The sequence below is a fragment of the Oncorhynchus keta genome, unplaced genomic scaffold (assembly GCF_023373465.1).
Source record: "Oncorhynchus keta strain PuntledgeMale-10-30-2019 unplaced genomic scaffold, Oket_V2 Un_contig_15037_pilon_pilon, whole genome shotgun sequence".
NCBI classification, from domain to species: domain Eukaryota; kingdom Metazoa; phylum Chordata; class Actinopteri; order Salmoniformes; family Salmonidae; genus Oncorhynchus; species Oncorhynchus keta.
In genome coordinates this window covers 8,383-23,164 of record NW_026279095.1, presented here as the reverse complement: position 1 = coordinate 23,164, position 14,782 = coordinate 8,383, and the positions used below count along the sequence as shown (strand labels likewise).

The 14,782-nt window shown below is 41.8% G+C and overlaps 1 protein-coding gene, 1 long non-coding RNA gene and 1 pseudogene across 19 annotated transcripts; 1 reads left to right on the top strand and 2 right to left on the bottom strand.

Annotated features, from left to right (window-relative positions):
- LOC118379294 (secretion-regulating guanine nucleotide exchange factor-like) overlaps positions 1-3,776 on the top strand; it is a 46,797-nt pseudogene extending 43,021 nt beyond the window's left edge.
- A 173-nt stretch (positions 3,777-3,949) lies between these two features.
- On the bottom strand, positions 3,950-5,542 carry LOC127918836 (uncharacterized). Of its 18 annotated transcripts, none has more exons than XR_008100977.1 (3): positions 4,508-5,542; positions 4,170-4,325; positions 3,950-4,117 (listed from the first exon to the last, which is right to left on the bottom strand). It is a non-coding gene; the product is annotated as an uncharacterized LOC127918836 (long non-coding RNA). The 18 variants fall into 18 exon arrangements; XR_008100963.1 differs by having other exon boundaries at positions 4,170-4,481; positions 4,534-5,542; XR_008100965.1 differs by having other exon boundaries at positions 4,170-4,455; positions 4,534-5,542.
- A 3,888-nt stretch (positions 5,543-9,430) lies between these two features.
- Positions 9,431-12,447, bottom strand: LOC127918835 (uncharacterized). Its single transcript, XM_052502074.1, has 4 exons — positions 11,485-12,447; positions 11,013-11,100; positions 10,127-10,974; positions 9,431-9,436 (listed from the first exon to the last, which is right to left on the bottom strand). Exons 1-4 carry the CDS (start codon positions 11,527-11,529, stop codon positions 9,431-9,433), a joined length of 987 nt encoding a protein of 328 aa, XP_052358034.1. The 5' UTR covers positions 11,530-12,447.
- Between the last annotated feature and the right edge of the window lie 2,335 nt (positions 12,448-14,782).

The following is a 14,782-nucleotide window of genomic DNA, read 5'->3' as shown; positions in this document are numbered from 1 at the left end:
AACTAGTGATGTATAACCAACTAGTGATGTATAACCAACTAGTGTTGTATAACAAACTGGTGTTGTATAACCAACTAGTGGTGTATAACCAACTAGTGGTGTATAACCAACTGGTAGTGTATAACCAACGACCAACAAGTGATGTATAACCAACTAGTGTTGTATACCCAACTAGTGTTGTATAACCAACTAGTGTTGTATAACCAACTACCAACTAGTGCTGTATAACCAACTAGTGATGTATAACCAACTAGTGATGTATAACCAACTAGTGATGTATAACCAACTAGTGATGTATAACCAACTAACAACTAGTGATGTATAAACAACTAGTGATGTATAACCAACTAGTGATGTATAACCAACTAGTGATGTATAACCAACTACCAACTAGTGCTGTATAACCAACTAGTGATGTATAACCAACTAGTGATGTATAACCAACTAGTGATGTATAACCAACTAACAACTAGTGATGTATAACCAACTAGTGATGTATAACCAACTAGTGATGTATAACCAACTACCAACTAGTGCTGTATAACCAACTAGTGATGTATAACCAACTACCAACTAGTGTTGTATAACCAACAAGTGATGTATGACCAACTAACAACTAGTTTTGTATAACCAGCTAGTCATGTATAACCAACTAGTGTTTTATTACCAACTAGTGATGTATAACCAGCTAGTAATGATTAATGATGTATTACCAACTAGTGATGTATAACCAACTAGTGATGTATAACCAACTAGTAATGTATAACCAACTACCAACTAGTGCTGTATAACCAGATAGTGCTGTATAACCAACTAGTGATGTATAGCCAACTAGTGCTGATTAACCAACTAATGTTGTATAACCAACTAATGTTGTATAACCAACTAGTTAGTGCTGTATAACCAACTAGTGATGTATAACTAACTAGTGATATATAACCAACTAGTGATATATAACCAACTAGTGATATATAACCAACTAGTGATGTATAACCAACTAGTGCTGTATAACCAACTAGTTTGTGCTGTATAACCAACTAGTTTGTGCTGTATAACCAGATAGTGCTGTATAACCAACTAGTGATGTATAACCAACTACCGACGAGTGATGTCTGACCAATGACCAACTGGTGCTGTATAACCAACTACCAACTAGTGTTGTATAACCAACTACCAACTAGTGTTGTATAACCAACTACCAACTAGTGTTGTATAACCAATGACCAACTAGTGCTGTATAACCAATGTGTTGTATTACCTACTACATACTTGTGTTGTATAACCAACTCCTATAGTCGATGTCATGTCAGGCTAGTTGTCCTGTATATATCAGGTCTAACTGACCAGTCTATGATGTCTGGTCCAACTGACCAGTCTATGATGTCAGGTCCAACTGACCAGTCTATGATGTCTGGTCCAACTGACCAGTCTATGATGTCTGGTCTAACTGACCAGTCTATGATGTCTGGTCCAACTGACCAGTCTATGATGTCAGGTCCAACTGACCAGTCTATAATGTCTGGTCTAACTGACCAGTCTATGATGTCAGGTCTAACTGACCAGTCTATGATGTCTGGTCCAACTGACCAGTCTATGATGTCTGGTCTAACTGACCAGTCTATGATGTCAGGTCCAACTGACCAGTCTATGATGTCTGGTCCAACTGACCAGTCTATGATGTCAGGTCCAACTGACCAGTCTATAATGTCTGGTCCAACTGACCAGTCTATGATGTCAGGTCCAACTGACCAGTCTATGATGTCAGGTCCAACTGACCAGTCTATGATGTCAGGTCCAACTGACCAGTCTATGATGTCAGGTCCAACTGACCAGTCTATGATGTCAGGTCCAACTGACCAGTCTATGATGTCAGGTCCAACTGACCAGTCTATAATGTCTGGTCCAACTGACCAGTCTATGATGTCTGGTCCAACTGACCAGTCTATGATGTCAGGTCCAACTGACCAGTCTATGATGTCTGGTCCAACTGACCAGTCTATGATGTCTGGTCCAACTGACCAGTCTATGATGTCTGGTCCAACTGACCAGTCTATGATGTCTGGTCTAACTGACCACTATGATGTCTGGTCCAACTGACCAGTCTATGATGTCTGGTCCAACTGACCAGTCTATGATGTCTGGTCCAACTGACCAGTCTATGATGTCAGGTCCAACTGACCAGTCTATGATGTCTGGTCCAACTGACCAGTCTATGATGTCTGGTCCAACTGACCAGTCTATGATGTCTGGTCCAACTGACCAGTCTATGATGTCTGGTCCAACTGACCAGTCTATGATGTCAGGTCCAACTGACCAGTCTATGATGTCAGGTCCAACTGACCAGTCTATGATGTCTGGTCCAACTGACCAGTCTATGATGTCTGGTCCAACTGACCAGTCTATGATGTCTGGTCCAACTGACCAGTCTATGATGTCTGGTCCAACTGACCAGTCTATGATGTCTGGTCCAACTGACCAGTCTATGATGTCTGGTCCAACTGACCAGTTCACAAAATAGTTGGGAAGTGTTTTTGCACTCAACTGTTTTTACCAATTCTAGTTGGTGATCTCTCAGCCTGGTCACACCAGATCAGTTTGTGTTGTCTTCTCTCAGCCTGGTCACACCAGATCAGTTTGTGTTGTCTTCTCTCAGCCTGGTCACACCAGATCAGTTTGTGTTGTCTTCTCTTAGCCTGGTCAGATCAGATCAGTTTGTGCTATCTTGCCAACTCCTAATGTCATTGTCATGCCAAACATGTACAGATCTGGGATCAGGGTAGTAATCTGCTGTTTGTTATCTCTAACTGACCAGTGTCCTCTACCCTCCTCTCCTCATCTCTCCTCTCCAGGGGGTCGCCTGCTCTCTTGGGGGTGGAAACGAACATGGGATGTGTGGGGACGGTTCGAGACAGATGTCAGCGAACCACAGCCCATTCCTGCCCTCCGGCCTCTTGTGATTGGCTGTGGCGCTGGCCACTCTATGGCACTGTGTGCTGTGAGGACAGGTGAAGAGGAGTCTACAGAGGACATGGAGATAGAACAAGCTACACTATAGTTTGAAACGAGCATGTTTTATCTAACTTATCAGGACTGTACCTGGGTTAGATCGCGGACCGCTTGTGCCGCTGATTTGAAGCTCAATGTCTATCGTTTTATCTCTATGGCAGAGGACACCCGGCTCACTGTGGGGCGTGAGAGTAACATGATAGGGTATGAATCATGATCACCCAGTCTGTGGGGAAGGAGCCTCAGGGGAAGATCTGGGAGGAGGACATTCTGAAGGTTGTAAAGTATGTGGGTGTGTCTGTCTGAGCAAAATAGCCAAACCCCGTTATGATTGCTTTGTTGTTGGCCAAAGTAAGGCACGTGTAAGTTCAGTAATGACCGGTACATTCTAACTGCCTTCGTAATGTCTTTTTATTTCCATCTATTGACACATTGCCCTTTTTTGTTCCAAGAGGCCGTAACTCACAAAGCCTGTCAGAGTAGGAGGGGCTGATCTAGGATCAATTCTATTTCTATTCTAATCCATTCAGAATGTAAACCCCATTTCCAAATGTTTCCTAACTGAAAAGCATTGAATTGAAATTTCAATGCACATCCTCAATTGACTGGAATTAAAAATTGGAATTGACCCTAAACCTACAGTCCATGTAATCGTATTCTTGTAGTCATTTTAAAAGACGAAACCGATCCTAGATCAGCACACACTTGATACATGCAGGTCTGTATTCAAATTGTGAGACGGCAAAATAAATATTGTTTCTGGCGTTAGAGACGGGTGAGTTATGTTTGATCAGGGACAGAGGCTGTCATTCCTCGAGCCCAGTCCAGATAGGATTGAGGGTCAGGAGATGGATACACAAGTCTGTTAGTCTATACATGATGCCTATGTCCCAAGACATAAAGTACAGTCAAAAGTTTGGGCGCACCTACTACTCATTCAAGGGTTTTAGAACACCTACTCATTCAAGGGTTTTAGAACACCTACTCATTCAAGGGTTTTAGAACACCTACTCATTCAAGGGTTTTAGAACACCTACTCATTCAAGGGTTTTAGAACACCTACTCATTCAAGGGTTTTAGAACACCTACTCATTCAAGGGTTTTAGAACACCTACTCATTCAAGGGTTTTAGAACACCTACTCATTCAAGGGTATTAGAACACCTACTCATTCAAGGTTTTTAGAACACCTACTCATTCAAGGGTTTTAGAACACCTACTCATTCAAGGGTTTTAGAACACCTACTCATTCAAGGGTTTTAGAACACCTACTCATTCAAGGGTTTTAGAACACCTACTCATTCAAGGGTTTTAGAACACCTACTCATTCAAGGGTTTTAGAGCACCTACTCATTCAAGGGTTTTAGAACACCTACTCATTCAAGGGTTTTAGAACACCTACTCATTCAAGGGTTTTAGAACACCTACTCATTCAAGGGTTTTAGAACACCTACTCATTCAAGGGTTTTAGAACACCTACTCATTCCAGGGTTTTAGAACACCTACTCATTCAAGGGTTTTAGAACACCTACTCATTCAATGGTTTTAGAACACCTACTCATTCAATGGTTTTAGAACACCTACTCATTCAAGGGTTTTAGAACACCTACTCATTCAAGGGTTTTAGAACACCTACTCATTCAAGGGTTTTAGAACACCTACTCATTCAATGGTTTTAGAACACCTACTCATTCAAGGGTTTTAGAACACCTACTCATTCAAGGGTTTTAGAACACCTACTCATTCAAGGGTTTTAGAACACCTACTCATTCCAGGGTTTTAGAACACCTACTCATTCAAGGGTTTTAGAACACCTACTCATTCAAGGGTTTTAGAACACCTACTCATTCAAGGGTTTTAGAACACCTACTCATTCAAGGGTTTTAGAACACCTACTCATTCAAGGGTTTTAGAACACCTACTCATTCAAGGGTTTTAGAACACCTACTCATTCAAGGGTTTTAGAACACCTACTCATTCAAGGGTTTTAGAACACCTACTCATTCAAGGGTTTTAGAACACCTACTCATTCAAGGGTTTTAGAACACCTACTCATTCAAGGGTTTTAGAACACCTACTCATTCAATGGTTTTAGAACACCTACTCATTCAAGGGTTTTAGAACACCTACTCATTCCAGGGTTTTAGAACACCTACTCATTCAAGGGTTTTAGAACACCTACTCATTCAAGGGTTTTAGAACACCTACTCATTCAAGGGTTTTAGAACACCTACTCATTCAAGGGTTTTAGAACACCTACTCATTCAAGGGTTTTAGAACACCTACTCATTCAAGGGTTTTTCTACATTGTAGAATAATTTGTAAAGACATCAAAACTATGAAATAACACATATGGAATCATGTAGTAACCAAAAAAGTGTTAAAACAAAATATATTATTTTAGATTTTTCAAAGTAGCTACCCTTTGCACACTCTTGGCATTCTCTCAACCAGCTTCATGATGACATATTGACAGATTTCCACTCATGTTTCTTGGCCCAAGCCAAGTCTCTTCTTATTAATGGTGTCCTTTAGTAGTGGTTTCTTTGCAGCAATTCAACCATGAAGGCCTGATTCACACAGTCTTCTCTGAACAGTTGATGTTGAGATGTGTCTTTTACTTAAACTCTGAAGCATTTATTTGTGCCGCAATCTGAGGTGCAGTTAACTCTAATGAACTTATCCTCTGCAGCAGAGGTAACTCTGGGTCTTCCTTTCCTGTGGTGGTCCTCATGAGAGCCAGTTTCATCATAGCGCTTGATGGCAACTGCGCTACATTTTTTATTTTATCTAACTAGGCAAGTCAGTTAAGAACAAATTCTTATTTTCAACGACGGCCTAGGAACGGGCAGAACGACAGATGTGTACCTTGTCAGCTCGGGGATTTGAACTTGCAACCTCTCGGTTACTAGTCCAACGCTCCAACCACGAGGCCACCCTGCCTCCCCATGATTCCATATGTGTTATTTCATAGTTTTGATGTCTTCACTATTATTCCACAACATAGTGAGTAGTTCAAAGTTTCCCAGTTTGTCTTCCTGATTGATTCATAGGATACATAGATCCATGCCTAGGGCCCTATATATATATATATATATATATATATATATCCCCTCTTGGCCCTTCCCTCTCCTCTTGTCATGCCAGTGTACATTCCCATTGATTAACATGGCTATTGATGGCCTGAAGTATATGCTAGGCCAGTGCTGTAGTTCCATCTCTCCAAGTCTGTCACTGACCCCCTTTTTTATTGCAGTGATCTTGACTGACAGAAAGCACTCAAATCTCCTGGACTTCCTCACTCACCTCTGTGTCCCAAATGGCGTCCCTAATTCCCTTTTGTAGGGCACATGTCTCATAGGGCTCTGGTCAAAAGGAGTGTACTTTTTAAGGAATAGGGTTCTGGTCAAAAGTAGTGAACTATATAGAGGGAATAGGGTTCTATAGGATTCTGGTCAAAAGTAGTGCACTATATAGAGGGAATAGGGTTCTATAGGATTCTGGTCAAAAGTAGTGCACTATATAGGGAATAGGGTTCCATAGGGCTCTGGCCTAAAGTAGTGCACTATATAGGGAATAGGGTTCCATAGGGCTCTGGTATAAAGTATTGCACTATATAGGTAGTAGGGTGCCATTTGGGACACATATTCAGGCGATGCTGTTATACAGTATCCGCTGGCCCCGGAGAATGCTATATGTGTACCAGTCCGATTTAAAGGTTATAGGGGTCATATTTGTCATAATTACTGGTGTTTGAAGGCCATGTATAAGAGGTGATATAAGGATGACCGTTAAATGTCTTCACTGTATGTTATGGGGTTATGTTTACATTGACATACTGCAAGTGTTCTGTCTGTCTGTCTGTCTGTCTGTCTGTCTGTCTGTCTGTCTGTCTGTCTGTCTGTCTGTCTGTCTGTCTGTCTGTCTGTCTGTCTGTCTGTCTGTCTGTCTGTCTGTCTGTCTGTCTGTCTGTCTGTCTGTCTGTCTGTCTGTCTGTCTGTCTGTCTGTCGAATATATTACAATATCGTCGTGTATGTTTATCTATGCAAAGAAATATATGACATGGGATTGGGCAGCAGCCTGAAAACATTGATCTCACTGAAATATGAAATTGTGATGAAAAAATGACTGTAAAAAGATGACAAAATGTAGATAGACCAATGAATTACTATCTTTTGACTTTCTTCAAAAATAAATCAACACTCATTGAAAAATAATCGTATGTGTTTTAAAATGTTTATTTTTTTCACTATTTAAATGTACACTCTGACTCTGAACTGTTTCAGAACTTTTCAGGAAAAAATACACATAAATCTCTAAATAACAAACCAGTTGAAACGATCACTGAAGGAACGAACACCCTGCAAATAACTAGACACACAGAATGTACACTGTTCAAACCAAACACTGTTCGAGTTTCACAAAAACGGACCACAATGGTTTCCTGTTTGTTTGGGTTAATGATTGTTATAAAGGATTACTGCTGGGTCGTATTCATTAGGAGGTGGAACGGAAAACGTTTCAAAATGTTTTAAAACGTGTTACTTATTGGATTAATTTCAAGAAGTCCCTCCCTTGTTTCAGTCCGTTTACTTCCGTTTTGCTGCCTAATGAACATGACCCTGTTGTTTGGTCCATGTTGGACACCATAGTTTCCTCCCATTGTGCTCAGTGAGTTCCATTGGCAGCCATTGGTCCAGCTGTGTTCTGTCAGGAAGCACATCGAACATCTCCGTAAGCTGTCAGTCAGTAGGCAGTGTGTTTTGTAGTTGGTTTCATAAACATGTTGGTCCCTTTAATAACAGTAATTACCATATTTAATATTACAAATGATGTAAACTGGGGAATAACCCTTGACTTAAAGCCTGCAGGTATAATGAATTATAAGACTTAATACAGCGTTCTCTCCGTATCATCTCATTGTGACCAAATAACAGTCCTTTAGAGCCATTTTAAAGGTGGGGTTGTACATTTTACACAGAAACATAGCATATTATAAACCTTATAATAAGACATTATAAAGATATATATATATATACATGCTTTATAACAAGTAATAAAACATAATACCTGCAAGCTGAAAGGGATACCAAATGATGCTTTTACAACCAATCACACTGCTTGGACAAAACATTAGGAACACCTGCTCTTTCTATGACAGACTGACCAGGTGAATCCAGGTGAGAGCTACGATCCCTTATTGATGTCACTTGTTAAATCTACTTCAATCAGTGTAGCTGAAGGAGAGGATTGTGTGTGTGTGCCATTCTGAGGATGATAAAATATTGAAGTGCCTTTGAACGGGGTATGGTGGTAGGTTCCAGGCACACCAGTTTGTGTCAAGAACTGCAACGCTTCTGGGTTTTTCACGCTCATCAGTTTCCCCGTGTATCAAGACTGGTCCACCACCCAAAGGACATCCAGACAACTTGACACCACTGTGGGAATCATTGGAGTCAACAGTGGCCAGCATCCCTGTGGAACGCTTTCGACATCTTGTAGAGTCAACATGGACCAGCATCCCTGTGGAACGCTTTCAACACCTTGTAGAGTCAACATGGACCAGCATCCCTGTGGAACGCTTTCGACACCTTGTAGAGTCAACAGTGGCCAGCATCCCTGTGGAACGCTTTCGACACCTTGTAGAGTCAACAGTGGCCAGCATCCCTGTGGAACGCTTTCGACACCTTGTAGAGTCAACAGTGGCCAGCATCCCTGTGGAACGTTTTCGACATCTTGTAGAGTCAACATGGACCAGCATCCCTGTGGAACGCTTTCGACACCTTGTAGAGTCAACATGGGCCAGCATCCCTGTGGAACGCCTTCCACACCTTGTAGAGTCAACATGGGCCAGCATCCCTGTGGAACGCTTTCGACACCTTGTAGAGTCAACATGGGCCAGCATCCCTGTGGAACGCCTTCCACACCTTGTAGAGTCAACATGGGCCAGCATCCCTGTGGAACGCTTTCGACACCTTGTAGAGTCCGTCGTGCCCTGAAGAATTGAGGCTGTTCTGAGGGCAATATTAGGAAGGTGTTCCTAATGTTTGTACTCTTTTTGTATTTTCAACTTTTTTAAATTGATATCCATTATGCATTTTTTGGGTTTGTTATACTGCCTTGCCTGCCTAAGCTTTCAGATGTTGTACTACTGATTATTGATTTGACTGACAGCTGAACGACTACACTGACTAGTCTTTCATGTTCGTTTAAACAAATTCCCCCTGGTATGATTCAGTAAATTAGAGGCACTTTTCCACTATGATGAAGTGACAGTGTTCTGGCTATGATTTTATTTACAGTAGGTTGCTTCACCTATTAAGTGCCCTCACAAAAAAAAAAAAAAAACATGCTGAGAGTTTAAAAAAAAAAAAAAAAAAAATGTTGGTTGGAAAATATAGGCCTACTGTTGCTAATTGGTATTTTACACCTACAACCATGACATTGAATAAGAAAGATATACACATTGTTGTTCAACTGCAATCTTGTGTTGATACTTGATAGGCTAAATGTGTGTGTGACATTTCTATCAGGAAGTTAGCCCTAAAGTGGAATTTGTTTAAACAACACAGTTGTAGGTTTTTAACTGACCACTTTGTAATAGCAAATCTGGTAGTTGTAATGCCTTGGTTTAGTGATCAAAGACATGACTGGTGAGTTTAAGAAATAATTATATTGCACTTTTTTTTGTGCGTGTTTGGTCTCCTATGTGGACAAACAGTATTTAAATCCTAACTTTATCTCAAAGTATAATGAAAGGATTTTTTTATTTCACAGGTGCAAACAGTCCAAAAGGCTAATAATTATTATTATGTGACAATGACAATGCAACTTGACTGTGTCAAGACTAACTCGGTTTCGTCTGGCTGACATAAGTGATAATATTTTCGGGAAAGTGGGTGATAGAACCGTAGGAACAGAGATACTCTGTTGGGGAAAGGGGGTGATAGAACCATAGGAACAGAGATAATCTGTTGGGGAGGGGGTGATAGAACCGTAGGAACAGAGATAATCTGTTGGGGAAAGGGGTGATAGAACCATAGAAACAGAGATAATCTGTTGGGGAGGGGTGATAGAACCGTAGGAACAGAGATAATCTGTTGGGGAGGGGTGATAGAACCGTAGGAACAGAGATAATCTGTTGGGGAAAGAGGGTGATAGAACCGTAGGAACAGAGATAATCTGTTGGGGAAAGGGGTGATAGAACCATAGAAACAGAGATAATCTGTTGGGGAAAGGGGGTGATAGAACCGTAGGAACAGAGATAATCTGTTGGGGAAAGGGGTGATAGAACCGTAGGAACAGAGATAATCTGTTGGGGAAAGAGGGTGATAGAACCGTAGGAACAGAGATAATCTGTTGGGGAGGGGGTGATAGAACCGTAGGAACAGAGATAATCTGTTGGGGAAAGAGGGTGATAGAACCGTAGGAACAGAGATAATCTGTTGGGGAGGGGGTGATAGAACCATAGGAACAGAGATACTCTTTTGGGGAAAGGGGTGATGGAACAGATAATCTGTTGGGGAAAGGGGTGATAGAACCGTAGGAACAGAGATAATCTGTTGGGGAAAGGGGGTGATAGAACCGTAGGAACAGAGATAATCTGTTGGGGAAAGGGGTGATAGAACCGTAGGAACAGAGATAATCTGTTGGGGAAAGGGGGTGATAGAACCGTAGGAACAGAGATAATCTGTTGGGGAAAGGGGTGATAGAACCGTAGGAACAGAGATAATCTGTTGGGGAAAGGGGGTGATAGAACCGTAGGAACAGAGATAATCTGTTGGGGAAAGGGGTGATAGAACCTTAACAGATAATCTGTTGGGGAAAGGGGTGATAGAACCTTAAGAACAGATAATCTGTTGGGGAGGGGGTGATAGAACCATAGAAACAGAGATAATCTGTTGGGGAAAGGGGGTGATAGAACCGTAGGAACAGAGATAATCTGTTGGGGAAAGGGGGTGATAGAACCTTAACAGATAATCTGTTGGGGAAAGGGGTGATAGAACCATAGAAACAGAGATAATCTGTTGGGGAAAGGGGGTGATAGAACCGTAGGAACAGAGATAATCTGTTGGGGAAAGGGGGTGATAGAACCTTAAGAACAGATAATCTGTTGGGAAAGGGGTGATGGAACCATAGAGACAGATAATCTGTTGGGGAAAGGGGGTGATAGAACCGTAGGAACAGAGATAATCTGTTGGGGAAAGGAGGTGATAGAACCGTAGGAACAGAGATAATCTGTCGGGGAAAGGGGTGATAGAACCATAGAAACAGAGATAATCTGTTGGGGAAAGGGGGTGATAGAACCTTAAGAACAGATAATCTGTTGGGGAAAGAGGGTGATAGAACCGTAGGAACAGAGATTATCTGTTGGGGAAAGGGGTGATAGAACCATAGAAACAGAGATAATCTGTTGGGGAAAGGGGTGATAGAACCATAGAAACAGAGATAATCTGTTGGGGAAAGGGGTGATAGAACCTTAAGAACAGATAATCTGTTGGGGAAAGGGGGTGATAGAACCATAGAAACAGAGATAATCTGTTGGGGAGGGGGTGATAGAACCGTAGGAACAGAGATAATCTATTGGAGAAAGGGGTGATAGAACCGTAGGAGCAGAGATAATCTGTTGGGGAATAGAACCGTAGGAACAGAGATAATCTGTTGGGGAATAGAACCGTAGGAACATAGATAATCTGGAGAAAGGGGGTGATAGAACCCTAGGAGCAGAGATAATCTGTTGGGGAATAGAACCGTAGGAACAGAGATAATCTGTTGGGGAATAGAACCGTAGGAACAGAGATAATCTGTTGGAGAAAGGGGAGGTGATAGAACCCTAGGAGCAGAGATAATCTGTTGGGGAATAGAACCGTAGGAACAGAGATAATCTGTTGGGGAATAGAACCGTAGGAACAGAGATAATCTGTTGGGGAATAGAACCGTAGGAACAGAGATAATCTGTTGGAGAAAGGGGGGTGATAGAACCCTAGGAGCAGAGATAATCTGTTGGGGAATAGAACCGTAGGAACAAAGATAATCTGTTGGGGAATAGAACCGTAGGAACAGAGATAATCTGTTGGAGAAAGGGGGTGATAGAACCATAGGAACAGAGATAATCTGTTGGGGAATAGAACCGTAGGAACAGAGATAATCTGTTGGAGAATAGAACTGTAGGAATAGAGATAATCTGTTGGGGAAAGGGGTGATAGAACTTTAAGAACAGATCATCTGTTGGGGAAAGAGGGTGATAGAACCTTAAGAACAGATCATCTGTTGGAGAAAGGGGGTGATAGAACCCTAGGAACAGAGATAATCTGTTGGGGAAAGGGGTGATAGAACCCTAGGAACAGAGATAATCTGTTGGGGAAAGGGGTGATAGAACCATAGGAACAGAGATAATCTGTTGGGGAAAGAGGGGTGATAGAACCATAGGAACAGAGATAATCTGTTGGGAAAGGGGGTGATAGAACCATAGGAACAGAGATAATCTGTTGGGGAAAGGGGTGATAGAACCATAGGAACAGAGATAATCTGTTGGGGAAAGGGGGTGATAGAACCATAGGAACAGAGATAATCTGTTGGGGAAAGAGGGGTGATAGAACCATAGGAACAGAGATAATCTGTTGGGGAAAGAGGGGTGATAGAACCATAGGAACAGAGATAATCTGTTGGGGAAAGGGGGTGATAGAACCATAGGAACAGAGATAATCTGTTGGGGAAAGGGGGTGATAGAACCATAGGAACAGAGATAATCTGTTGGGGAAAGGGGGTGATAGAACCATAGGAACAGAGATAATCTGTCGGGGAAAGGGGGTGATAGAATTTATCTGAGTAACAGTTTATTATTATTATTTTAAAACAGAAGCAGCACACAAATATTTGATAATCACTCAAAATAAACATTTAGGAGTTCTAACACACAATTTATGCACACACAAGTGTATATACAGGTACTAGGCACATACACACCAACAATAGGCACAGCACATTACAGTACGTTACAGCACAATAACCAGTGACAGATACTGACCTACATGAGGCTTGACAACAACACTCCCTATGCTGAGTTAGGATGCATCTTAAAAACCAAATGGCACCCTATTCCCATGTAGTGCACTACTTTAGATCAGGGCCCTATAGAACCCTATTCCCTATATAGTGCACTACTTTAGACCAGAGCCCTATGGCACCCTATTCCCTATATAGTGCACTACTTTAGACCAGAGCCCTATGGCACCCTATTCCCTATATAGTGCACTACTTTAGACCAGAGCCCTATGGCACCTTATTCCCTATTTAGGTGTGCACTAATTTTGATCAGGTGTGGTTATTAAAAGGGATTAGGATGCCATTTAGTCTGTGAGGTACAGGTAGCCACTGTAACACCCAATTATTTAAAACTAATTTTACACACACAACAAACGAGGCTAATGTATTATCAGGTGGGGGCTGGTGTTGCGGTGAGGGGGTCTTATTATGGGACAGACATATCGTGGTGGGAACACCACGGTTCATTACACAAACTGAGTCTGATGCTGCTGGTCTGCTCCGAGGCTGTCGCTGGGTGGTCTCTACAAACATATCAAAAACAGAACAACACAGACAGTTATTACAACAAATGATGTATGAGGGATAGGAGGAAGTGATGCTGACGATGGATAGGTTGACTAGGATACCTCTACTATAACAGTGTAGGAGGCTAGGATATATCTATAAAAGTGTAGGAGGCTAGGATACATCTATAACAGTGTAGGAGGCTAGATACCTCTACTATAACAGTGTAGGAGGCTAGGATATATCTATAAAAGTGTAGGAGGCTAGGATACATCTATAACAGTGTAGGAGGCTAGGATACCTCTCTATAACAGTGTAGGGGCTAGGATACATCTACTATAACAGTGTAGGAGGCTAGGATACCTCTACTATAACAGTGTAGGAGGCTAGGATACCTCTACTATAACAGTGTAGGAGGCTAGGATACCTCTCTATAACAGTGTAGGAGACTAGGATACCTCTACTATAACAGTGTAGGAGGCTAGGATACATCTACTAATATAACAGTGTAGGGGGCTAGGATACCTCTACTATAATAGTGTAGGAGGCTAGGATACATCTACTATAACAGTGTAGGAGACTAGGATACCTCTACTAGAACAGTGTAGGGGGCTAGGATACATCTACTATAACAGTGTAGGGGGCTAGGATACCTCTACTAGAACAGTGTAGGGGCTAGGATACCTCTCTATAACAGTGTAGGAGACTAGGATACCTCTACTAGAACAGTGTAGGGGGCTAGGATACATCTACTATAACAGTGTAGGAGGCTAGGATACCTCTACTATAACAGTGTAGGGGGCTAGGATACATCTACTATAACAGTGTAGGAGGCTAGGATACCTCTACTATAACAGTGTAGGGGCTAGGATACATCTACTATAACAGTGTAGGAGGCTAGGATACCTCTCTATAACAGTGTAGGAGACTAGGATACCTCTACTAGAACAGTGTAGGAGGCTAGGATACATCTACTATAACAGTGTAGGAGGCTAGGATACCTCTACTATAACAGTGTAGGAGACTAGGATACCTCTACTATAACAGTGTAGGAGACTAGGATACCTCTACTATAACAGTGTAGGAGGCTAGGATACCTCTACTATAACAGTGTAGGAGGCTAGGATACCTCTACTATAATAGTGTAGGGGCTAGAATACCTCTCTATAACAGTGTAGGGGGCTAGGCTACCTCTACTATAACAGTGTAGGAGGCTAGGATACAT